At 50.3% G+C, this 26,422-nt stretch overlaps 1 protein-coding gene across 1 annotated transcript in view; it reads right to left on the bottom strand.

The window, feature by feature from the left end:
- Positions 1–26,325, bottom strand: part of Hex-A (Hexokinase A) — a 43,302-nt gene extending 16,977 nt beyond the window's left edge. Inside the window, exon 1 of the mRNA XM_050191114.3 lies at positions 26,141–26,325. Within this exon, the coding sequence (XP_050047071.1) occupies positions 26,141–26,164 (24 nt within the window). The 5' untranslated portion in view covers positions 26,165–26,325. The remainder of the gene's footprint in view (positions 1–26,140) is intronic.
- Positions 26,326–26,422: the final 97 nt, after the last annotated feature.

Here is a 26,422-nt window from a genome sequence, read left to right as displayed (position 1 = left end):
TCCCGTTTACCGGAATAGCGTACAAGCTAAAGGTCTCTAAAGTCGAATCATAGCGCTCGCGAAAAGACAGACCGACACTGACGGCGGAGCTCTCGTCAAAGACGGAGCACGTTGTAACACAAGTAGACGACTTGCTGTGTGCCGGAAGTGAATAAGTGTACTGAAAAATTGTTCTTGTGCATCCCCTTTATGTTACTTTCTTTTTATAAACACAAATTAACTAACATTTCAACTATTACGAACATCATTTGTTTACTATAAAGTTGGAAAAATTATCGATCACGCGCCCTGGTCAGCCAATCGTATAGCTCGCCCCACTGACGTTATATAGGTGATTTGCGTCATATGGGTAGGGGCGGCTTAAAATTCCGCCGCGCAGTGTGCTGCGATCGGCAGCGATGTGCATTTTTAAAACCTTGTAATAAATTACACGCTTTACGCGAAGCACTTAGATGGGTCAATTAATGATCAGAAGGACCTACTCTAAAGACTCAGTACGTTTGTAGAAAATCGTCAAAATCGTTTCAGGGTCCCTTTAAGGCTGGGCTCTAGTACGTCATTTTGATGGCAAATTCCGACCAGAGGAGGTCGGAAGCAGCTGCACTGAAAGCGTCAAGTTGGCTATTTTATTACTACAGATTTTTGTAAAACAGGAAGAAAACAGCGAAGGGAAATCTTAAGGCACCGACTACTAAAGGAAGCGAGAGGTGAGCGTTCCGTGGGATGCCTGGATGTGGGAGGCCGCGCTCGGTCACACATTGAGGCGTTGGTGACCAGCGCCCTCCGTCATTCAGCCTCTTAGCTCCATCTCAATGAACTTGCCAAAACTACTCCCTCGTTTTCGTGTCCACACAACTGCGCTTTAAGCATAAGCACCGCCACTGGCCCGTAAACGCCTCAGCCAGGTGCACGGCTGCGACGGTTACTGTAGTGACAGTGGAATGGTAACGCTATTGTGAAACGAGGAGAAAACAGCGGACGCCGACCAAGCTGGAGAAATTTTAAAAAATTAGCCTTGTTCACACGGAAGGGGAACTGCAATGGCGCGACGTTATATGCGGTTGAGCACATGGCGCAGAGTGCGAGTGTACATCGGGTTAAAATGTCCTACCACGGGTGGAAAACTGCGTCAGAGCAGGACCATCCCAAATGTGAGATGTTCGAACTCTGGGGCGCGCTGCCCTTCGGCCAGCTTGAGCTGGGCGAGGAGACAGAGCGGCCGCACGATGGGCGTCTCAATGTGCGTTCCACAAAGCGTTTCCACATGCCGCTACCGCTCTCGCACACGCTATACAAGGTAACCTATCATGAAACATTTTAAAGGCTGCGACCGCGCACAAACAAAACGCCAAGCTTCGGCCTACAGGCTCTGGACTCGCAAGGTCAAGAAGAGATGAGTACAGTAACTGAAGAAATGTTCACTTACAACAGAACGCGCATTTTGTCGGTGGCTAACACATTTTTCATAACTAAAGATAACGTACTTCTGCCCGTGGGATGTCACTACGAGGGAACTGCACAGTGTCAATAGGATCTCGGTTGCCAGTCTCGAGAATGCTGACTGCTTAGCGAGGTACAATCTCAAAAAAAAAAAAAAAATGTATATGAAGAAACGCCGAATCTGCTTGTCAAGCACAGATTATTCTCGACATATGAAATCGTACCCCCCCCCCCCCCCCACACCCACAGGGATGGGACTGCCCGAAGTGAGTTTGCAGCAAGTAAAACTGCGTTTTAGAGCAGTTTGGAGCAGAAAAAATTTCATCTTGGAGCAGCTTGGAGCAGACTAAATTCCATTTTGAAGCAACTTAGAGCAGACATTTTATTTTGAAGCAGTCTGGAGCAGGCTAATCTGAATTTTGGTGGAATAATGGAATAGGGCAGCGCACTTCGAAACCACGACGGAACACAGAATAAACCAACATGAGCGCTGTACTACAAGTGTCTTAAGCAACGTCTTAAGTTGACTTTTGAAGCAGATTACCCCGATACTAAAACAAAGTGCATGCAAATTTACGCTCGCAGCGCCCTCAGCCTACTTTTTGCTGTTATGCGCCTCAGCTAAGGAACGCCGCACCGCTCGGCTCACTGAACCGTATTCTAGTACACTCTAAATACCACCGCCCTGGCCGTTCCGACAGCAGCGAACGCGGATGAAAGACGGTGATAGTGAAGCGAGCGCGAGGAGGAAGGCATGGCAAAAGCGTGAGAAGAGCGTAGTGCGACGCGCAAGACGGGCTCTGCAGCGACAATGGCTACGAGATGGCGCCAGAGTAGCGCGCACCATCTATTCACCGACGACGCCACCTATATACCATATATGGAAACAAAGCGTTGCGTGAGCGGAGGCCTGTCTGCGGCGTGTGCTGTGAATGGCGCCCATGCGTCACCCGGGCGCTGCCTCTCGCGATCTCCCGATTAGCGAGGCAGTCGCGTCACACTTAGCTCCGTTTGCAATGTGCCGCACGAGATATATTGGCTGGCGCGGACAATCCATCGCGAAATGAAAACACGCATACAGCTACGCTCGAATATCACATTCGGGAGCATCGTAATCGTCGGTGAACTTTTTTTTCGGCGAACGAATCCGCTCGCTATTCGTGGCCACCGCCGCAGCGCACAAGCCGAAGCTGTTCTGGCGAAGCGTGGCGCAATTTCGGTCAATTTTCTTTGGCACAGGAATTTGCGTTTGCACCAAAATGGCGCAGGAGTCCCACCCCTGCATATACATACTATCTATATTATATATATATATATATATATATATATATATATATATATATATATATATATGCACACACACACACACACACACACACGAGGGTTCATGCTGAAATAAGGTTCCCATCAATTTAAGAAATAGACAACATTGTTTATTCTCAGAAATTCACATCATTGGAGAGATGAAACTTTGTTCTATTTTTCTACATAATCCCCATCTTTTTCTACGCATTTTTGCAGACGGTGTTTTAATTTCTGTATCCCAATGTCGTAGAACTCCGCCGCCATCCCGATGAGGAAGCGTTTCACCTCTTCTTTGACTTTATCGTCGCTCCGGAAGCGCTGGCCACTCAAATGTTCCTTTAACTTGGGGAACAAGTGATAATCACTAGGCGCGAGGTCTGGACTGTATGGTGGGTGGGACATGACAGTCCACCCAAAGTTTGTCAAACGTTCCTGGGTTTGACAGGAGACGTGAGGTCGGGCACTGTCGTGAAGCAGCGTTACACCGGCTGCCAGTCGTCCTAGCCGGCGGTTCTGGATAGCTCGCCTGAGTTTTCTTAGTGTTGCACAATAACTGTCCGGGATGACTGTTGTCCCACGTTCCATGAAATCGATCAGCAGTATCCCCTTACGATCCAAAAAAAAAAAAAGAACACTGGCCATGACATTGCCAGCAGAAGGAGTTGTTTGAACTTCTTTGCGACTGGTTACTCTGGGTGACGCCACTTTTTGGATTTTTGTTTCGTTTCTGGAGTGAAATGAAACACACACGTTTCGTCTCCCGTAACAATGGAGTCCAACAATCCTTCCTTATCTTTTTGACACTTTTGAAGAAACTGGCGAGCACAGTCAGGGCGTTTCTCCTTGTGGTCTGACGTCAATAGCCGCGGTACCCATCGAGCACAACACTTGTGATATCTCAATTTTTCAGTCAAAGCTCTTTCCATTGTACCATAAGAACTCCCAGGAATCTGAGCAACAAGTTCACGGACGGTGAATCTCCTGTTTCGAAGCACTTCGCGTTGGACCATCTGGATAACCGCCTCCGAAACTGACGGTCTTCCACTCCGTTCTTCATTGTGGACTTTCTTCCGACCGGCACTAAACTCCCTGCGCCACTTTCGGACGTGTTGAACGGACATACACTTGTCGCCATTCACCTCTGTCAACTGACGATGAATATCCACGGGTGGAGTCCCTTTGGCGTGCAAAAAGCGAATTACGGAGCGAATCTCGCACCTGGCAGGATCAACAATGGGAACCTCCATATCGGACGGCTGCTGAGCCAAGAATGAGCGGCGCTGTGAAGCGCGGCCGGGAGGAATCGAGAATGGAGGAACAGCCGCGTGCAGCAGTGTTGCCGGATTTCGCCTCGCACCTTCCCGTGTGGCTGGAGCTATTTGGGAACTTATTTCTGGATCAACCCTCGTATGTGACATGTTGGGACCTTTGCGCATGCACGTCGTATACTACAGCTTCCACAGTGCCGCAAACGGCCTGTAAGATGGAGTAGCTCCACGCTGTACATTGATTGACTCAGGGAGTTTAACGTCCCAACGCAACACTGGGGCTTAGCTATGAAAGAGGCCGTAGTGGAGGGCTGCGGTTCTCTAGCGCGGACCGAAACCTAAGTACATGAGCGCGTTGCATTCCGCTCCCATCAGGTGTGGCCGCCGCAACCAGGCAACAGAACGCCATTGCCACTGAGCGACCGCGGCGAGTCCCGCAGAACATCCTGTCTCATGGAACATACACACGTTCTACGTTGAGCCACTGTCGCATTTTGAGTGCTATGTAGGGCGTTCGCTGCCATACTGCGTCTGGCTTCACATCAGATGGCATCCTGCACTACCGAAGGGCACGTCTCACTCGCTAATGTAGGAAAAGCTCTCGGCCGCACTGACAGGCTGTTTATACAACGTGGACCTTTCAGCCAACAGGAGCGGCTGGTTGGCCCAAGAACCGAGCAGGAAAAACAGCGCATCGGACAGGGAAGCACCCGTTGTCCCTTTGTTACGCCCTCTCCATTGCGCTGTTCTTCTTGCTCTTCCCGACAACGCTTAAAAAGACGTAATTTCATTACCTTACAGAACTTTATTATGCTACTGCTGTAATTAGAAGTGTAATATATTTACTACACAGTAAAGTAACAAGTTAATTCAACTGAGAGCAAGCGCTGGCGAATCTGAAAAAAAAAAAAAAAAAGAACGCGTTACAATCCGAAAGCTGCAGCGCATATTACTGGCAACGACAATACGTTGCTTCCGACAGTTGAACAGAACCAGGACATTTAATATTCGCAGTCTGGTTCTAAGCGGTAAGAAAAGGAACATACCAATCACTGACGCAATGTAAAAAAGACAATACTAGCCCAACACAAAAGCCGTCGAGCGCCAGCCCTTTCAGCGGGCATGATCATGCGCATATATTCACTCTCCACAACTGACAGGCAAGGTCATAGCTGCAGAATATGGGCGCCATGCCGTTTCGCGGTGTAGCTTTCCGCGGGCAAACATAACAGCCTGCCATTATAGGGTTGCAAGCTCGTGACCGCTAGGGCACTAGGTAATACGCGGTGCAGGATGACCGACGTGTGCAGAGCTTAGCTGCAGGCCGGATGTCCGCCAGCCAGCACCAGTCGAGGTTAAAAGCGCCGCACGTGCCGTTGCACAGTCGCGGAAGCAAATCGGCGGTGAAACAAAACGGCCTCGGTGCCTCGCGTGCTGCTCTTGCGAAACGCGCGCTGACAAACATTACCGGGGGCGGGGACGGCTGTGGAGTGAGGGGGGGCTGCAGTGCTTCCTTCGAGACTTGCGTGCCTCGAATGCGCGGCGGACAGGTCAACTGGTATTTATTCGCTGGCGCAACGAGAAAGCCCAACGGGGTGACGATAGAGACGCGGCGCCAGCAGCGCATCGGGGTCTCCTTTGACGTCACGGGTGACGGTCAGGGCGCATTACAGCTCCCCGGCGATTTCAGCGGATAGACGTGCTTCGCCATTCCGTCTTTCCCATTTTGATTGCACGACTTAAATATATGACTGATGTAAGGATCGCGATGAAAGAGCAAGACGTCTCCTATGCCGACACCGGGGCAGAGCGCCTTGCGTGCTTCGGAGAGCGAGCGGTTATGACAACGACACCGTACCGAAGAGAGCAAGACTTCGTATTACAGCGCCTTTAGGGCTACCGACGAGTCAGCGACTCATCAAATGCGCACTTGGATGAAGGGCACGGCAGAACGTCACGAGGGAGAACCAATGCATGTGAACGCGAGACTGCAGGCGCGGCACAGTCCCGCCTGCACGAGTCCGCATCGTGCTGTCGGCCTTCGGCGCTTGGCCGCACGCGAGCAAAGCTCAACGCGCAATGAAACGCGCCGGTGTATGCGAGACAGAAAGCAGCCGGAATCAATGGCCAACTACACAAGGTCAACCTTGGACCGTACAGTCCGACACTGACGGATATAGTAGCCCTGCCGGGCACAAGGCAAGCGAGATTACGACGGCGTATTAGTCCAGCGACGCAGTGCTTCAATCGTATGTATTTTTACGACCGGATAGGCAAGACGCCGATCGAGTCTGCTTGCCTCCTTGATGACATGTGCGCAAGTGCAATCTGATATACTGCACGGAACAAGCGAGGCGCGTGAAGATTATAAACGACATCGCATGTCACCACAGGAATCGCTTCTTCAGTTCTGAACATGAGTTAGGCTTGCTGCCAATTTCCACCGAACCTTGACGTCACCCTAGAAGAGAACGGCGACCTTTATAAACTTTTTTTTCCCCATGCAGCATTGTTTGGTCCTCTCTGTATACGACAGTCACGCGACGCTGCCAGCGCTGTGAACCGCTTTCAGGGGTACATGCCTGGCACAACCTCAGGGCGGGACGCACCCACAGGGGCAAAAAAGGGGGCGACCCGCAATCACGCCGGGTGCGGCGCTCTCTCGACGGGCCACGGGTGCTGCCAAGCGGTCGACGCAGTCGCTCACCCGCATTGTAGTCATTCACGGCGCACTTGCCAAGTCACGTCGTGGACAAGTAGTGCAAGAGCGAAGAAAGAAAGCTGCCAAAACAACACGGTCTGCGCGCGCGCTCGCTGCACTGGCGGCAATGACGAGTGAAGGTCAAAGCAGCAACGAGCCACCTGTGACGTCTCCTGAAAAGGCGCGAAGCACGCGTGGCGGCAGCTGTCGCAGCAGCGTCGGATAACAGCGCCGCGCGCGCCCCGAGAGAGGCCCCGCGGGCTCTGCGAGCGGTCTTGGTGGTCCGGCCCGAAAAGGCGAAGCTGAGAGGCATTACGGTCGTGTGATTGAAGCGCGACTACATCTCGCGGGCCGAAACAGTAGGTACTTCTAGGTCACGACAGGCATGTGCGTTATCGGCGTGACATAACATTCTCGACAGGAAAGTAGCGAGCGCAGCGTTTTCAAGAAAGGAAATAGAAGCAAGACAGATGACGATTATCGTTGTGGGACAATACACGCCCCAAAGGGTACAATTTTTTTAAGGAGAGTATAAGATTTTATCAGTAAGTCTTATTTCTTAACTGCCTTGTCACTAAATTTGCTTTAGCTGTGTCTTCAGTGCTAGAAAAAAAAAACTACAGGTTGCACGCGTGCTTTTACTGAAGACTGTGCGTTTTTTGTGAATTGTTTTAATGTAATGCTGATTTTATCTTAACACCGAAATAACAGATGTGTTTTGGTACAAAGGACACATGCATATGGTACTTAGTTCAAAATGTGGGTGAACCCATCGCTATGAATTCATGCACAATTATCAAGGCTCACCAGTGTAATACGTGCCGTTATAGAATGAGGCTTATGGATACAGGTGGGTGTATTCAGGTTACATTGTGACACGATGTTGTGGCGAATATTCTCACTTACACTTCATTTTGTACTATTGTGCGCTCTGTATATGCGATGTGAAGTCAGCTGGCGCAGTATACTTTGGCGCAACAAGCCTCGAACAGCAAACGATTTTTTTTTTTCATCAAGCTGGCCCCGCGAAATGTTGATGGCGCTGCCGTGCCTCCACAAGCCGCCAATGCAGGACGTATGGCCGTGGATGGGTCAGCACCAATCCATGCCGTTGAGCATAATACTAGAATCCGGAGTTCCACGCTATCAGCAAGACGAATGTGGTCAGGTTCCTCCCGAGCTACCTCGCAATCCTACATAGGCACACCTGATCTTGTGGGTAAAGTTACCAAGGCCAACTTTTAAACTATATATGAATCCGTCATACACACGCCGTCAGAAAACGCGGGTTTTGCAACGGTGCACTTCCAAGAGACCTTGCTGCCCAGACGCGGCTGCGATCGTCTCGCAAGTGCCCGAGCATGACCTCGTACAAAAACACTACAAGATATACACAAGGCGGCGAGAACGCAGGCTGTTTTGACAGTGACGAGATCCGAGCGACGGGGGCCCGCAAGCAAAAATAACGCTCGGCATCTGTCAAACCCGCCTGGAGCTACCAAATCTGTTCAAAGAGGTCAGAAAGGGAGTACACGATTCGCTTCACAACAGATGCAGCGGCGTAAGGCACGCATGGCAGCTTGAAACCAGTTCCGTACGTTAACACACAGCCGAAATCAATTGATTAAACGACTGGCAGCAACTAGAATTGAGGTCTTGTCGTATAAAGGTGTTACCAAAATAGCGGGCATTACGACAGAAAAACGACCTTCACGGCCCTATTATCACACTTATTGTCACTGCACGCTTCACAACCGCGCAGCGCGTCCGAAGAAGCGCAGTCAGGTGCGACAATCATGAGCGTAACAAAACAGCTCGCCGCGTGTGTACAACGCGGCAGGCGCGGAGAGTCGACAGAATCACGAAGCGCTAGGAGCAACTTGACTGCCGCGCGCAGCCCAGTCGTTCTGCTGCGCGACGAGTCGGGCGGCGCAGATATCCGACCAATGCAACTGCGGGCACGCGCGCGCAATGTGTGGGCAAAGCAGCGCATACAGAACGGGCGCAGCAGCGCAGCCGGAAGCACGCTCTCCGAGAAAGCGCGGCGTAACAACCCATTGTTTGCAACACAGCGGTTCCCAAACGCCGAAATCTCACGCCACCATACAATGAATGAAAGCAGGAAGATCACATTCCTCAAAGTAAATACGAATGCCCTCAGTGACAAAGCACCGTTCAGGAAACGCGAAAACGGTAAACACGCGCCAGTAGCAGCCTTGCTCCAAGACGGGCACTCACGACGTCACAAGAAAACCGTGTGCACAGGAATACAACGTCACGAGAAAAGAGCACTTACGGCGTTGAGCTGGGTAGAGAGACAGAACAGTCTCTGCAATCGTCCTAAGCAAGTCCGCATTTCCATATAGCATGCTCGACTTGATTCAAGTTTGGTGTCGCTTCTTACAACGACACGTCCGCAGATCACAGGGCGCTTACTGGAGGCAGCACAAAAGTCGCAAGCAAGCCGGAAGCGAAGCGAGGATCAAGTTGGCGAGGCGGGCAAGAAGGACAACTACAGAGTTTGCTGCAGCCGCAACAGCCCATAATTACCTGCCCCGCGGCGGTCTGTAAATAGGAAACTGAGTCATCTCAGTGACCAACGCTTAGGCCTTCAAACCAAATGCATGTAGATAACGCCGCGATCGCTGAAACCAGACAGCCATGTCTAACACTGACAAGGCTACACAAGGTCTCGTAGGCGGCGGCCACGAGATCAGTCATCACGCTGTAGCATTCGGGCGTGCCAAGCCGAGGAATAGGTCGGTATACATTTCAGCAAGCTGGCTTTCAAGGCACCCGGTCAAAATGCGGTGCGTGCCGGCACTGCACTGCGCCGAGGCACGAATATCGCTCGGTTAATGGGCTTGAAGAAAGACCAGCGGTTGTGCAGCCGTCATTAGCCTACCGAGGCTGAAGTGTTCCGCTGAGCACGATAACAGCGCCGCGCGAAACCATTCGCGCAGCGCTATTCCGCCCTGACGCACCTTCGACACAGGAAACGCAACAGTGCACGCGCACTGGAGTTGCATGACGCCGTGCCGCAACGACCAGCAAATTGGAATCGCGGGGAGGCCTATCGTTTATCATATATTTGGGGAAGCGGCTCCTTTGTGGGTTTCGTTCCGGGCCGGCCATCCCCCCGTCAAGCGGCGAGCCAGAAACTGGTTCGCACGCTGCGAGACAAATGACAGCCAGGCGTGTCGTTAACCTGCACAGGCAGCCAAGCTGGACAGCGCGCCTCCCGAGGCGGCAGACATCAGAGAGGCTAGGCTCCGAGGATCGATGGCACGCCGCGGCCCGATTAAACGCGGCCTTGGCCGCCATATACATCTTGCGCGTGCAGGCTGCCTGAGCAGGGCCCAAGCTTCCTCCGCAACCAAGAACGCGCGACGCAACGGCGTCTTTTTTTTTTTAACCCTTTCCCCGCGCCCTCTTTCGGTAGAGCGGAACGCTAATGCATATACATGAACAGTGCACGAGCACAGTCGTTCGAGAAAACGGCGCGGCTCGTGCAGATCAACGTGACAACAACTAGATGAAGTCCATTCAGCAGCGCAGAGCCGAGTCGTCGCGTCATTCGTGACGTATACTCGCATGTACCGGCGCCCGTCCCACTTGAGCTACTTCGTCAATAGAATGGTTAGGGAGGGGCAAACGGGAGCTGACGCAACAGCGTCGCCCAGTTGCGACGCCACTGACGCCGCGCGCTAGGGCAGAAGCAGCCCCCGATACTGCGCACCAGCCGTCCTACCCAAGGAAACGAACGCGGCTTATCGCAGCGCCGTCGGACATCCTCCGCCCAAACAGGGCAGCTATCGGCCTCCCTACCGCACACCATGCTGCGCGCATTGCCAGCAACTACGCGGAGAAAAGGCAGCAACGGAGCCGGCGGTCGCGCCATCCGCGCATGTCGCTCTAGCACGCGCAGAGAAAACCCAGCAGCGTGACGTCAGAGGCGCTGCTGCGTAGCCATTTTCCTTTCCTTTTGGGTTCATAAGGAAAGGCTGCACAAGGCTAGCGACGTCACTAATCACTTTTTTTTATTGCCCCTCCTCAAACCGCAGAGACGCTCTCCAAATAATAGATGACAAATGCGTGCTCCGCTCTCGGACAATAAATATAACCGAAACACGCACAGGACGTCGTGCGACAGATTTCGACATGTCGTGACTGATGACGTACGATAGACGAAAGAAACACGCAAATCCTCTCAAAGCGTCCCCCCCCCCCCCCCCATGTTTTTTTTGGTAACTTAGACAAACATTGCTAACAAGAAAGTGACATATATGACTGTAAGCTTTCTAAGTTCCGGGACCATATCGATCATATCAAATGGGACCCCCTGGAAGTCGTAATTACGAGGTGACCGCCGAGAGGAACGCCGCCCCAGACCGTGGGTGTCACGACTACAGCGCGCCACGGGTCCGGTCTCCCGCCACGCGCTTTCTATCTGTCTTCATGTGAGGTTAATTAACGTGCTAGTTCTGGTGATCAGATGGCGCAGCACGTCGAGCCTCAACCACGCGTACGGTGCAGCATGACCGGCGTGATGAGACGCAAAGCGGCCGCCCAGACCCGACTCGGTAGAGGCCGACGTGTCCCTCGAGACCAAAGGGAGAAGCAGCGTGGAAACGTGCGGCGGCGCGTGGAAACGCGAGATCGAGAGGCGACGGTGCCGCCGTCCAGGCGATGGTGCCTCCCGTGTACCGCAGAAACGCTCAAGGGCACAGAGAAGAGGCTGCAGCGCCTTGTCGAGTGGCCAGCGCAGGTGGTCGCTGGAAGCTTGCCCAGTTATGTCGACCGGGCAGACCTGCCGACCAGAAAAGAAAATGGGCCCCGAGGGCTGCCGACAGCACGGTTTGCATAGCCTCGCTCTCCGCAGACCGGTTGAGGTCGTTTAACGCCAGCGTCGCCGAACTTGACGGCGAGCCCCGCAGAGGTCCGGGGCCGGAATCGAACAAAACCGCGGGAGGGCTACAAATATTGCCAAATGCGCAGTTTCGACGAAGTGTGAAACTGAGAAAGAAACTAGTAAAAATGGCTATTAACCGTCCTTTTTCCACACGCCGTCCGCGCCTCAATCGTGGCAAGTCGATGTCAATTCGCGGCGACGAGTAGGATTTATGCCCCCGAAATGCCTGCAACATTCAACATCTGAAGGGAGCCGGTTTCACTACGGTGAGCGGACGAGCACGGCATAATTCAGATGTATTTTTGATATCTTCGTGCTGTTCTATTTGACCTGGGCACTGTTGAGCCCGTGCATACACGGCCGGTAAAGTGAGCACAGAAAACGATGGGCGCACAAGTAGCGAGAACCGAAAAAGAGGCACGGCAGACAGGCTCGAAACAAGACCCCACGGCGCCACTGGCGCGACACACAATCCGATCCCGCTAAAACCGACGCGGAGATTACAGCCACTGATATGCAGCAACTCTAACGGAGATAGTGGTGGTGGGCTTTCCCTATCTTGACGGCGATACAAAATGCAGAGCGCGGTACACCGAGAAGACTACTTGGAGGCTTCTTCAGTGTGTTACTTTTTGAACTCCCGTCTCGGCAGTTGCCCACAGATCCCGTATTGCCAATCCCAGTCACGACTAGAAAAATATCAGACGCACTGTGCCGCATTGCGTGTCCTCCACACGTAGCACACCGCCTGTGTGAAAAGTGTTCAGGCCACTCCGCGAGTGATGAACCTGCTGTAGCGATGACGATCTAAATATTTTTCACGAAGGACAAATACGCAGAGAGCAATCAGGTGCCAAAACTCGCACAGCCACATTTCGCACTTCGCATGGAGTAATTTTCGGCATTTTTGTTTCGCGAAGCAGCCAAAGCAACCTCATATTTCGTTTATCGATCCAACGTCAACCCCGCTTCGTGCAGCTCGCGGCGACCTACGTTCGCATTCCCGTCTCACATTGCCTGAACTTGCCCGAAGCTGATCGAAACAGGAAAACGGACTAAAGAAGAAACCTTGAAATCTAGCACTAAATACGCAAGGTTCACCAGAACCGCCAGTCATGTTTCACATCAGATTCTGCAAAGTCCCATAATTGGGAGGTCGTTTTGACCACTACTTATGCACGCAGGCAGATGACAAATACGATTTTTTCAAGGACTGTCACGCGACGCTGCGCCATATAAAAGCCGCGAGGCCGACGTAGTTGCAGACAGTTGTGCCACAGAGGCCGAATGCGAAACATCGTGGCAGATAACGAGGCACCAACCAATTTCGGCAAGCTATCGTCAAGAACATCGCAAGCACATGCGCGCTGAACGGAATGAACGCCGTGCTTCTAAGGGTATGATGAAAGCCGCTCGTCAGTACGCGCGATCTGCGCACATATTTTGCCGTTTTCACCTTTCACAATTCCCGAACACAGCTTTGAATAAAAGTGTGGAAACATTAAGTGTCTTTTTTTTCTTCCTGTCCTATTGTTACATATATGCTTGCATAAATGCACGCAGGACCAGTATCTTCTAGCGAGTAAAAGGCTACCACCGTATGACGAGCTTGCCTGCAACGAAATCATTGCATCAGAAAAAGATTTTCACAGTATAAGACATACTAAATGAGCATCATGCAAGCGTTTTATCGGTACTCGTCGACCAACTACGGTGCAGTCTGCCGCCCAGGCCTCTGCGTTCATTCGTCCCGCTCCCCGGGTGCATTTTTCTCAGCGAGCCATGCGCGAAACTTGAAGTATACAGCGATCCGGATCCACGGACAGCCGCTCTGGCAAGCCCTGTCATGAGCTGGGTGCGGGACGCGTGGTACGGGAGTGCGCACCGACACTGCGGTACACGGTTTCAAGGGCGCGAATTCGAATGTTGGCAAATGAGTCCCTTCCGTTCGGGCGTCGCCTTGCTTCCAGATTATTTATAGAGATTGCTTGGAGACAATGTTAAGAACGCGAAGTTTGAAAGAGTCTTGCCAACAATGAACTCGGCCTTCAACGCGGTAATTGCATGGCGAACGACGGCTGACGGCGCTACCAGTTTTAACGCGGCTCAAACGCGAAGTCCGTGCACAGACAAGCGTTTGAAATGCTGTGCTAGCCGCCACTGCCAAGAACTTCCACGTTGTGACAAAACGTGGAAGTTAGAAGTCTACTCTATGGACACGGAGGCTCCTGCAAGTATTCCACTCTTCTCCGGGAGCTAATGACGTCAAGCGCCAACCTAAAACGGCGAAAAGCACAAAAGCACGGCAGTGCAAGACGCTACACAGGTTTTAAAACGATAATGGCGCACAACATGGTTAAAGCGAACGCGGCTGTCGAAATGAACGCCGGCTTACTGCCACTATCAACCAACACGCAAGGTGACGTCACTTTTAGAAAAGTTACGATACGACAGTTGCGTGAAGCGTGAGCCTCGTTCAGGCCATTATTCAGACTAGTAATAAAATGAGTATGCGCAACAGAACACTTTCTGTACCCGAAACGCGTGCAGACTCCATTACGTGGTCCAAACCAAGAATACTGTGGACAAGGGCTGACGAAATGAATTCCATCCGCAGTGGTGATAGTTTACTATTTTTCCCTTCCAACGACGCGTACGGACCAGGATAGTTCGAGACGAACGCAGAAACCAAGATCACGCACGACGGGGCTTCTGTGTGGGTCCCTTGGCCTATCCCCACGAGTGAAAGGCGCGGATGCAATGACTGCACCATTAGCGAAATTCATGCCCGCCGACACACGCTGTAGTGACAGCCCGACGCATTGCGGTTTTCAGATGTCACGCGTGCGGCCGACGAGCGCACCACTACTTGTTTTACAAGGGCGAACCAGAAAGTATTTGCCCCCATTTTTTTATTAGCCAAAATAAAGTACATAGACGTAATTATCAATATACGCACTATTCTACGAACCTTACACTATTTTTTCACATAGTCCCCACACCGGGTCAGACATCTGTCCCATCGCAGCACTAAATTTCAGATGCCCCTGCGCCGTGTTGTCGTCAGTCACCGACGCACGCGGCCTCCCCGAACGCTTATTGTCATGCAAGTCTTCACGGTCTTTTGCGAACTCGCAACACCACCGCCTCCCACTTCTCAAAGCGAGACACCTTTCCCCATACGTGGGCTGCATTTCCCTGTGGATTTCAATGGGCGTTCGTCCTTTGCTCCATAGAAAACGAATCTCACTTCGTTGCTCGTACGCAGTGGACGTGTGAAGCACAGCCGCCATCTTCAACAACTGACAGCCGCGCCGTGCCGCGGAGCTACCGGCAGATAAGGCCGGGTCACTACAAGAAAGGTCCACCGCTGGGAATGGATACGTTGACTTGGCATTTACAGCCGTAATTTGGCTAAAAAATACAAGGGCAAAGACTTTCTGATTCGCCCTTGTAGTACAGATTTCACATTCATTTTACAGTCCTCTCGCCCTCGCAACATACTTTTCACCACAGCACGAACGTCACGTTGCACAGGTCCTTCATTAAGTGTCGTCCGCCCCAAAGTACGCACTGTCACTTTTTTCGCCTTTATTTTCCCTCCTGTAATTGTACACCGATGCTAGGCCCCTGCTTAGATAGGCAGCAGCCACCTCCGGACGCAAACGCCAGGCCTCTATAGTTAAAAGACATGCCGCACTAAACGTCCCCTACGATATGTCTGCAGGCGTAATGCCATTCAAACAAGCGTGCTGGATTGCTCGTCGCTCGCAGCGGGTGTGACAAGCGATGTGTGTTCGCCAGACCACGAAATCAGCGCACGTGCACTAACACATACATGCTTGCTGGTAAAGTCTGTCACGCGCAATCATGCCACTAGTCGAGCAGCCAAAGAAGGTGAAGAAAGTTGCCAGTGTTAGTAGTGGTGTGAACGTTACAACACTGTCAAACGTTCGGTATGCCGAGAGCCCGCATGCGCCATGCAAACTACCGAATGCCTGCCTTTGACCGCTACATAGCGAGCTAACAGCGCCACGCCAACTATTACCATGAGCACGGGGCCTTTCTATATATATATTCGTGCTGAAGACATGTGTTCGGCTGCCCCCATCTCCCGTTGTCGAGATTGACTTGCCGCTCTCGTTTTAAAAGTTGCGCGGCGTCGCGCGAACAGGTCTGCACATGCGCACGCTTCAGTGAAACGGCCTGAACAGCGGACTGTTCATGCATTGCCTCATCCACGCGTTCGACAGCCAGACACGCAATACTGTAATGTATTGCCTCATTCGGCATTGCAGATATTTTTAAACGCTGTTCTATACACGGCTAGCGTCCTCGTGTTCCGTATCTCGTTGAAGCGCTAACGATTAATAAGACGTTTCAACTACAAAAAAACAATCTGGGGTTTCACGCTCCAAAACCACGATATGATTATGAGCTACGCCGTAGTGGGGGGACTCGGGTTTAATTTCGACCACCGCGAGTTCTTCAGCGTGCGCCCAAGGCACGGTACACAGGCATATTTGCACTTCACCCCGATCGAAATGCAGCCGACGCGGCGGGAATTTGATTCCGAGATGTTTTAACTGTAGCCCGCATACAGTACCTGTTGGAAATCTATACTTCAACGAGTAAACGCTTGACTGACCCACGTACACCCATTCTGTCCTCCTCCATACATACCTCGACATGCTTCTCATGAAACCCGCGTTAAAGTGACACTAAAGAAGAATATTGAGCTACGTTGCGTTTTTAGAACACCGAAAAGCTAACTCTTACCGCGAGCGGAGGTTTGGCAAGGCAGACAGTACGCAAAAGCGAATGGCGGCTGACCATCTCGCTTTTGTGTACGATATCGCAAGCCCTTCGAATCCGCACAGTACGCAAGCTCCCTTGAAGATCCCGACCCAGCTTCCTGTGACGTCAAAGACTATGACCTCTCCTCCGCTTTAGTTAGTCGTTTATAGATACAGAACGATATTTTGCGTATTAAACTTTTAGACCGCCTGGGTAGTTTGGAGAATCTTGTCTGCGCTAAAACGACCCAACAATAAAGTATACATTAAAAACCTTTGACGTTGCACCCTCGTCGAATCCGCGGCGAGCCGTTCTGTATAGTTGTGGGTTACTGGTAGTTGAGCCTCCCACGAACGAGGAGAGGGGATAGTTCATGTCAGCGTTACTTTTTTGCATTTCGCACAAGCCAAATGCAGGAGCCAGAAGCTGAAAAGCTGCATATTACAGCTTGAAGTTGCAGCTTGTAACACTAACTTAGGCACAGAATTCAAGAAATGGAAGTTATAGGACTCATTTATGTGCCTCTAACCAACACCTCTGCGCCGACAGTTCTGAAAGATTGCTTCACCAGTCTAGCCCACCGATTCTCGCAGCTCACTCTGCAGCCGCACGCAACGACATGAACGCTGTGGTGAAACGCTCTTCAACCAACAGCATCCCACGAGCCCATTCGACGAAACAAAAAGCGGCACAGGCTTTCACGGCGCGTGCAGGAAACGTTCCTCCGCGCTCTGCCAACACCACCTAGATTGTGGGCTCTGCACACGCCCTTTGCTGACGAGAGCCTGATGCTCCCGGGCTGGGCCCAACTGGAACACGGTGGGGGAGGGGAGATTCGACAGTCTAAATTAACTGAACTCTGGGGTTCTACGTGCCAGAACCACGATTTGAGTATGAGGCACGCCCTAGTGGGGAGGGGGGCTCCGGATCAATTTTGGCCATCCGGGGTCCTTTAATGTGCGCCCAAGCATTTTCGCCGCCATTAGTGCGGCCTGTAATCCAACCCGAGAGCTCGTGCTCAGCAGCCATAGCTACACAGCTACCGCGGCGAGTAACTAAATAGATGTGCAGCGATTACTCTTGCCGATGGACAAAATAAATCGTGCGACAATTTGGTCTCCGAGAAAGAAGGCGGCCGGTTATGTTAATTTATACAGAAAACAAAAGAAAACTCAAAAGGTTAACTTTCGAGCTGTCATATGCAGCTTTTCAGCCCCTGGGTATTGCATTTCATTTGTGCGAAATGCAAAAAAATAGTAATAATAACGCTGATATGAACTATCCCCCCCTCCTCGTTGACGGAAAGCTCAACTATCAGTAGGATTCCACGAGCGAAGAACAAGAAACAAAACAAGCGTTCGATCGCTACCTTTAACTGAAAACGCCGCTGCACGCTCCCCATTCACGCGCAGGGTCTGAACCGGTTTTCCACTGGACACTGCTTCAAAAATATGCAACAGCAGCTGCAGTTTACCAGCGCAGTTGTAGGATTTTTCCATGCTTATCGGCAAGCCCCCTCTGCAGAGCGCTCGGCAGTGACCGCGACCGCCAGTGATAAACTAAACATGAAACCTGGAACCGCAGATGTCAGTGAGGAGACTTCGGAACATTCTACGCACTTTTCTTTCCGATGCGACTGCGACTCGCAGCGACGCTCAACGTCCCCGCAACTAGGATCACAAACAGCATGCGCCGTATTAAGAGCCTGGATACGCGTGATTGTTCAGTTTCGTTTTTTTTATTTTAATTATGGCAACGAAATATTACAGTTCCAAAATGGCATGGTTTCGATTAAAGTTTGTTACTCAGAGCCACGTCTCCCTTTAAATTTACGCAAGGTGATACAGTTTGAACAGCTTTCCTTTAACAAAGGAACTTGCCGAGTTTCCTCAGCCAAAGCGATGAACGAGAGCGACCAAAAAGAACTGCACTCCCGGTATATCCGCGCTTAGCAGCTGCCTGTGCGAATTTTACACAGTCTTTAAGATATAGTCTTGGACACATAGTCTGGCACGGATGCGAGATTTCTGTACCGTGACATCGTCGATGTCAGATGTTCATAAAGAAAGAGAAAAAAAAAAACGCTTCAAAGGCACTGATGTGCAGTACAATCCACTCTTAGAGGGGACACGGGAGCGCGTTGGTGGATGGATGCTATGAGCGTCCCTTTTGGAACGGGGCCGTGGTTTGCCCCACCAAGCTCCTGTTATTATACTGCATAATATCCTACCTACGTTAAAAATAAACGAAAGGAAAAAAATAAAACCACGAAGAATTCCCTATACCAAATTTTCTGAGCTTCTATTGCATGGAACTTTGTTTTGGTACGCCACCGTTGTTTGTCGTTTCCCCACTTCCACCAAACCTTCCAATTGTATCTTACATGCTTCTTCCTTGTTGTATCTCGCTTTATAAGTGCGTGTTCTAAGGCATCCTAATCTCGCTTCGAAAAGTAATGAGCTTCCCTTTGAGTTTCAAATTGTTTTTTTTTTCCTAATTTTGTTTTTTCCTCTTAAGTAGTTACTCATAGCAGGTTTCTTTTACATTGCCGTCACCCATGAGATTATCTCAGCCTTTTTGACTTCCCGCTTGACGTTCTCTGTTGCCATGTTGCTCATCATACCGGTTGTACACTTGCTGATAAGCTTCCTAGTTCTTTTCCTCCACTGTGAATCGATGTTTTTCTAGTACAAGTACTTGAAAACTCTCCCAGCGCATTTACTTTCTTCCATATTCCTCAGACGTTCCTCATAATCAATTTTACTGTGAGCTTCCCTCACTTCAAAAATTGTCCAGCCCGTATCACCCTGCACAGCTTTATTCGTAGTCTTCCCGAGAGCGCCCAATGCGAGGCGTCCCACTGACCTTTGGTTGCCATCGAGTCCTGATTGTACCCTTGGCTTCAAGCAAAGAACCGCATCTCCAAATTAAGTCCTGGAACCATTCACCTTTCCACGTAACCCCGGAACACCTCGTACCTATTGTATCCCCATAGTGCTCTGTGTTTCCTGATGGCCGCATTTCTCTTCCCCATTGATGTTATCGTTTCTTCCCGTATTTCTATATAGCTATTGCTTTCGTTTATCCATATACCAAGGTATTTATATTATTTTACCCGAAGTATTTCCTGGCCCTGTTATGACACTGTCTGTTCACTGTTTTCATTGAATACCATGACACCTGGTTTTTCTAACGCCAGAAGGCCTAAATTCTCGCCTTCCTTTCCGTAGATATCAGCCAGACGTTGCATATCACTTTGCTTGTTAGCTAGCAACACAATATCGTCCGCATAAAACAAACCTGGAAGCTGCTGCTCTACTACTGTACCCGCCTGTTTGTATAAGATTAAACCCGATATTACTTCCCTCTAGCGCCCTTCCCATCCTTGCCGTGTACAGTTAGAACTCGATCTAACGAAACCCGATTTTACGATGTTGCCGATCTAACGAAGAAATTTCCATTCCCCGGCAGGTACCCATAGGGTTCAATGTTATCATCCACCCGAATTAACGAAACAAACTTGGCCGCACTCGATTAAACAAAGTTTGTCCTTTATATATATATATATATATATATATATATATATATATATATATATGAGTAAAAAAAAGCGGCGATTTCTAATTTTGACACAGACGGGTTTTTCTTCGAGCGTGCGCTCTAAAGCTATCGCGTGGAAACATCTAGGCGCCATGGTCACATCCCTATCTTTATTTTGGCGATGCTGCACGCCTCGCCCATGATCGGAACAGCCGACTCAACACCGCCTCGGCAGGGGCGGCGGAGGTTTCTTTCATTATTTCATGGTTTATGCGGCAGATGGCTGGTTTGGCTGCAAATACAATGCCGCGGTAGCTTTTTCGTCTCGATATAGGTTACAATTTTAGATTTCGAAGGACAGAAATATTCCTTTCCCGATTTAACGAAATAATTCAAGCGTGGTCATGACTTCGTTAACTCGAATTGCAACCGTACATCATAAACAGCAGTGGGGATAAAGGGAACCCCTACCTCAGTCCCTTGTTGATATCAACTTTCGCCTCGCTCCTCATCCCTTCCCATTCAACGCAAACGGTATTTTCCAGGTAAATCTCTCAAAAGCTGTATGCAATCGTAGCCTAAGCCTTTCCCTTTCAGAATACGCCACAAAATGTTGGGGTCTGCGTTGTAATGTCTAAAAAGCCACATATAACGGTATCCGTTCTACTCTGTATATTTAAATGCACTGAGTAAGGACAAATAAGTTATCCAGACACCTACCGATTCTGAAGTTCTCTGAAGCCTTGGCCGGCGGTCCGCGGAGCGTTAACTGCTGGCGAGATTTGAAAACGCGGATCATAAGGGCGGTGCGTTTTCCGCGTCGTCTGCATTTCTTTTTCGCAGTGTGAAGCAACTGATACCGAATCTGCCTCCCGTTTGTTGAATAGGCGGAAATTTTATGGCTGGAAGGGGAAGCTTGGTATCCTCGCTGCATCGGAATTCAACTTCCTTGTCTGTTATCAAAAGTGGCCAGTTGCTGCGAGAAGTATGTGAAAAACATGACTGCTTAACGGTGAGCACTGACACAAGAATGCGGAAGTGACAGGCTTCGTTATCACTTTTGCAGAATTCACAGTTCCGTTCACTGCGCGCACGTGTTGGTGTAACAGAATAATTCTCATAAAACTGCATGTCCAACTGATGCCGCAAATATCCGAACTATGGAGCTGCTACGGACGTTGCTTCAACGAGCATGAACCGAGTCCAGTTAAAACTGGCGTGAGACTGTAGCAACAAACAAGACCAATTTTTCTTGCTTGCCGATTACTCGCCCAGCAGCAGGTGCACTGCGCAAAAAAGGAAGCGCTTGCCGAGTGCAGGGGCGGAGAAGTAGCCGATGCATAGAGTTTCGTACAATAATTACTAGAGGGAACTCTGGCGCTAGTGTCCACGGGAGCAGCAATGGGAGCGGTTGTACCACCAGCGTGGGAATTATGGGAAGTACGTGCCCATTTGCCTAAACTTCGTCCTTCATTTGCCTAAACTTCGTCCTTCTGGCTTCAAATGGCTTCGCGACTTTGTAAACGCGTCATTACCAACAATGTAGTGCGTAATAAACAATAAAATAAAGATTATTAAAATCCGCCATTTTCCTTTTCCGGTGCTGCCGTCTGCCGCACGTCGCTCAAAATGTTTTGGAAGGGTGCCGGGCTATCGCCGGTTGATTTGTGAACCTGCACCCATGTTGAGCGTGCGTCGGTTGCGCGTTTAGTGGATCGCGATTATTTATTAATGGCTTCTCCGATGCAGCATGTCGTTTCTGGAAGTCATGTAGAACTCGGCGACTAACGGGTGAGCAGGCCTGAGCGCGCCGTTGTGCTAACAATGCGCACGATAAAGGCAAGCCGAGTTCCGTCTGCCGACGCGGCTGCCTTGGAAGTTTGTTGTCGCTGATTTCTGCCCTTAGAGGTCGCTTTTTGTATCCTTTTTACACATCGTTTAGACATTTCGCATATTCAATAAGTCTTCGAGTGCAGCCTTCCGCGTTGAATTTGCCAAAGCAGTGCATTTGTTTACATCGACATTAACAGTCACAGATCGTTGTTAGCGTCGAATATTGGGGTAAAGGTGCATCGCTGATATGAAATAATGTCAAAACGTTGCGAAGCATACATATATGCGATATGCGTGGTGGTGGTCCACTCTGAGACGAGTCAATACGAGCGGCCGGACCACACAAACAACGCCATCTGTGATCCAGATACATATATTATGGGCTGTTAATTTATTACCGATTCTCGCTTTTCTTTAACTTCATCATATTTCGTTTCCGCGCGCTATAAGGCATTAGTAGAGAAAACCGTGCTTGCATAAGCGCTCATTTATAGGCTGTGTTGTTCTCTCGCGATAACGCGGATGTCATCGTTGACACCGTTGATATAACTGAGCGAGGCGGTTGTTTATGCTGCTGTACCGAATGCACAGTCTCTTGTTTCCCGTTTGACGCAGACGTAAACAGTGCATCTCTGGAATTGAGAAATGTGTCAGCATAACAACACGTAAGGACTCACCCATCTACGTAGTGAATGCAACCAGCAGCATACGAATTATGATGCAGATGTATGATGGCAGAGCGCTGTGTCGCCGCTTGCAGCTTATTGTGTACGCGCCGTGCAAGGTGTCGTTGATTCCAAATCGCTAAGGTCAGAACTAAACTATAAATGCCGTTCCTTTCGTCCTAACTGCTTGCATTGCAATTCAGGTCCGCCGGTAGCGGGTGCACAAGCTCGGCGGCGCCAGGCCTAGCCTTCGCTCAACATGATCAATATTGCTTCAAACTTAGCCAATGGCTTGAGAGGGTTGACGCTTGTGCACTTCAACGTGGTAAGCATGTCAGACTCATTTTGAGCGCGATCAATTATATATACAAGTGAAGTCGCTATCGCGTTGTCGGTTCGACGGCCGATGGCGCGGGGTTCGGTCGAACGATGGTCGGCACGCTTATTTTGTCGGTGCCGTCGTCAAGAAGGCCCGTCGCAGTATATACGACAAATCGGGCTCGTCGGTTGCGTCGTTGTCGGCCTGGTATGCTAAAATGGTATGAGCGACAAATTGTGTTGAATAGACGGCCAGCCGTTGGCGTCAGGGTCTTGTCGGTCTCGTATCGACCCAGTGTTACCGCGCCTTAAACGAGTACGTGAAGTCAGTCACGCGCTGCCACCACCAGCAAGTGAGGGCCGATGCTGCAAGACTTCGTCAGCAACGTGATGTTTTTTAAGTGTCGCCCAAGTGTAACGCACGGGTTTTCCTTTTTATTTGCTAGCCATCAATGAAAGACGGTAACTACTTGGCTCACGGTGCAGTCCGGACCACGCCCTGACCGCTTTTTGTTATAAAGTGGAGTTGCAGTCTTACGCTAGGCAAGTTTTTGGCACCACGCCGACGTCGAGCTAGCAGTGGAGTTTCAACGCGGTACACGGCACGAATGTTTAGCAGCAGCGCGCGTCCGAACGCCTTTTTTTTTTTTCGAGGGGGGGGGGGGGGGGGGGGGCTTTCCATCGTCGCGCCGTGAAAAAGGCGGATGTCTGACGACAGGATTCGAACTCAGGACCTCTAGCGCAGACGCCCGATATTCAAAACATTACGACACGGACGCATGCATCGACAAGCGACACATAACGCCCTTATGAAATTATCGCGGGCAAGCCAGTGCCTTGAAGGCTTGGCGTATTTAGATTTAGCCACCTCGACAAGCTGAACCGTTGCAATTATTACCGATTGTGCGTCTTCTGCACTTCAAAAATTATAGATTGCTCCGACATTTACGACACTGAAGGCATAAAAAGCGTAATAAACGAATCCACAGGCACGAAGATCAGACAAATCGTATCGTACTTCCCAACATTCCCACGGTGGCTCAGCGATTGCAGCTTATGTTGTAGGAAACTGAGAAGATGAAGCGGGTCACGCGCCGCCCTTACGACTCCATGCGCATGCGCCGCGTGTTCCCTCTAAATGTGGACCTCATGAGGCCGTTGCGGTGTTCCAGCACATGGTTGCAACATTTCGTCATCGAAACGCAGCAGATGGATCGCCTTGCATTTGGAACGACCGAGAAAGTTGATAGGGATTCATGTTAGTGAAAGGCGTGCTAACATGGACAGAAGTAGGGGAACGAAAATGACAACAGCCTTGCTTTTGTCCGTGTTTATGCGAACGCCTTTCATTTGGCTGAGCCAGGCTCAGTCATGAGAACGAAAATGTCAGCGTGCCTGTCTACGGACGGGCGATTTTTGCGCGCCATTCGGCAATCAGTAGGAAAAACACCACACGTGCGGCCCAGCTACCTGGCAACGCTAAACGAAAACTTTGGGCGGTCATGCCTTGCAGGTGTGGGTAAGAGTGACGCGATCAGGTCTAGCGTCACGAAATGGGTTATATATAGAATGAGCCATATCCAGCCGTTCCCTTCTGACACTTCATGCTTACTTTTTTTAAAATCCCTTCAACCAGGAGCAACGTCGCTTCCATGAGGAGTTAGGTAGTGCATTCAGTTGACAATATTACAATTAATAATCTGATTAAAATTTAAGTAATGGTAACGGAGTTCATTATAATAACTTTTGTCGCGCCCCCTCCCCACCATCCATATTTCTTTTAACTGTATTGCTGATAAATATTGTCGCCCCTAGCCGCTTACGCTGCTGTCACGGCAGTACTGAGAAAAACGTGCATGCAGAATGAGAGTGGGAAACATTACATATGATTTAGGAACTTGTATTCACGGAATGAACAAAATTGACCGCAGCTGGAGAAAAGCTACCAAGGGGTGCAAATTAGACAAAAACACGACTTACATCAATCTTAAAATTATGCTTATGCTTGTCGTGTAGGTAGTCGGTATAATTTTCCGATGGTCGCGTCCGTGAGTGGTTGTCGACGGACCACGTAAACACGGCTTAATAGGCGCAAGAGCCTAGTGGTTGCTACAAGAAAACGTTTCCCGAGTAAAAATGGCAAGGCCACATTCCAGCGAGGAAAAGAAATAAAGAAACAGAAGGAAGAGAGTCGCAAACGGGGGCGAGGGTCTGGAGGTGCTAGTGATCTCAAGGTGGACCGGTTTGCACACCAGCAATCATCACACACGCACCTACGATGGCCTCACTGCAAAGACGCAGACGCGGGCAGTAATTTCAAAAGAAGAATGAGTGCACCTCTAGGGGAAACAACACCCGTGTTCACATGGAAAGATGAAGACAAGCAGCCACGTCAACCAGGAGCTGCGGGCCGCGAAAAGGTGCACGCGGTAACTTTTCCCCAGCCGCCTTTCCATCGGCTGCAAGGGCGAGAAAGGCGCAAACGTGCGTACATGCGGCCGGTCACATGTCCGTTCATACACGCGCGCGCGTTGCAAGAGATTCGAAGAAATCGGCGGCGCGAGAGCGATAAATATGCATTCCCTGGCCTGCATCGCTTGCTACTAGTTTTCCTCGAACAGGGCGACTGACGACAAGGCCGTGCTGCGGGGTTGATTGATAATCATATATATGCGAAGACTGTCTCAGCAGCATCGCACAGGAACACAAACGTTTACACAACAGTGACACACGGAAAGATACGACGAAAAATCGACCTGTGAAGCGCCGCGTATCACGCGCCAATGCAATTCCCCAGAGGCAACTGTCAACGCACCACGAAAGCTAAATGAGGCAACTCCGCACAGTTGACGCGCCGAACATTAACGGTAGTGACAAAATATCAGTCGCCTTGGACTTCATCTCGAAAGAATGAAACTTGCGAAGTTTCGGAAAGTAACACGATTGCAAAACACAGCAAGCGCGCAAGGGAGGTCAATAACGCGCGGCGGCTACGAACTCTGAAGGTGACCCTAATGCAAGTGGCTGCCAGTAGACTTCATGCTGCTCGAAAGTACAGCGCTGAGTGCTTTCCGATGGCACACATGCTGATCCAGCAACGTTAAAGCGATAACGAACGGCACGATCTCTGCAACGGCATCACCATTGAATGGCAAAACATACAAAAGTGAATCTAGTCATGGCATACGATAAGAACATGACGCTTCATAAGAAAATTATACTTAAGGCAACAAGCGCAATCATACAGGAATACAAAAGTACAAAACAGAAACCAGACTTTGCAATCACTCAAATTAAGCATCTCCTGGAGCGCGCTATATTCTATCAAACAGCTGTACAACGGCCAGCGGGAAAGGCTTACCTTCTTTCTCTTTTCGGACATCATTTTGTCTGGCTCTACTGGATGTAGGTTGCACTGGAAACTGAAGAAACTGGAGGCCTTTTAGCTGTTTTTGCCGAATTTGCGACAGCCCGAACTCTACGCCTTCCGTCCAGACTGCGACCCCAACGAGCAAGGCCGGTCCACTAGCTCACTCGGCTACGCGGATGATGACGACCGAGGGCGTGCGCCTTTACGTCACGTTAGTAGCCTCTTATTGGATAGTGCTTGCACGCCCTCAAGTGACGTCTTTCCGGTTTTCCA

This window comes from Dermacentor andersoni, chromosome 1 (assembly GCF_023375885.2).
Source record: "Dermacentor andersoni chromosome 1, qqDerAnde1_hic_scaffold, whole genome shotgun sequence".
Taxonomy (NCBI): Eukaryota; Metazoa; Arthropoda; class Arachnida; order Ixodida; family Ixodidae; genus Dermacentor; species Dermacentor andersoni.
The sequence above is the reverse complement of the archived record's forward strand: the minus strand, read 5'-3'. Positions and strand labels throughout refer to the sequence as shown.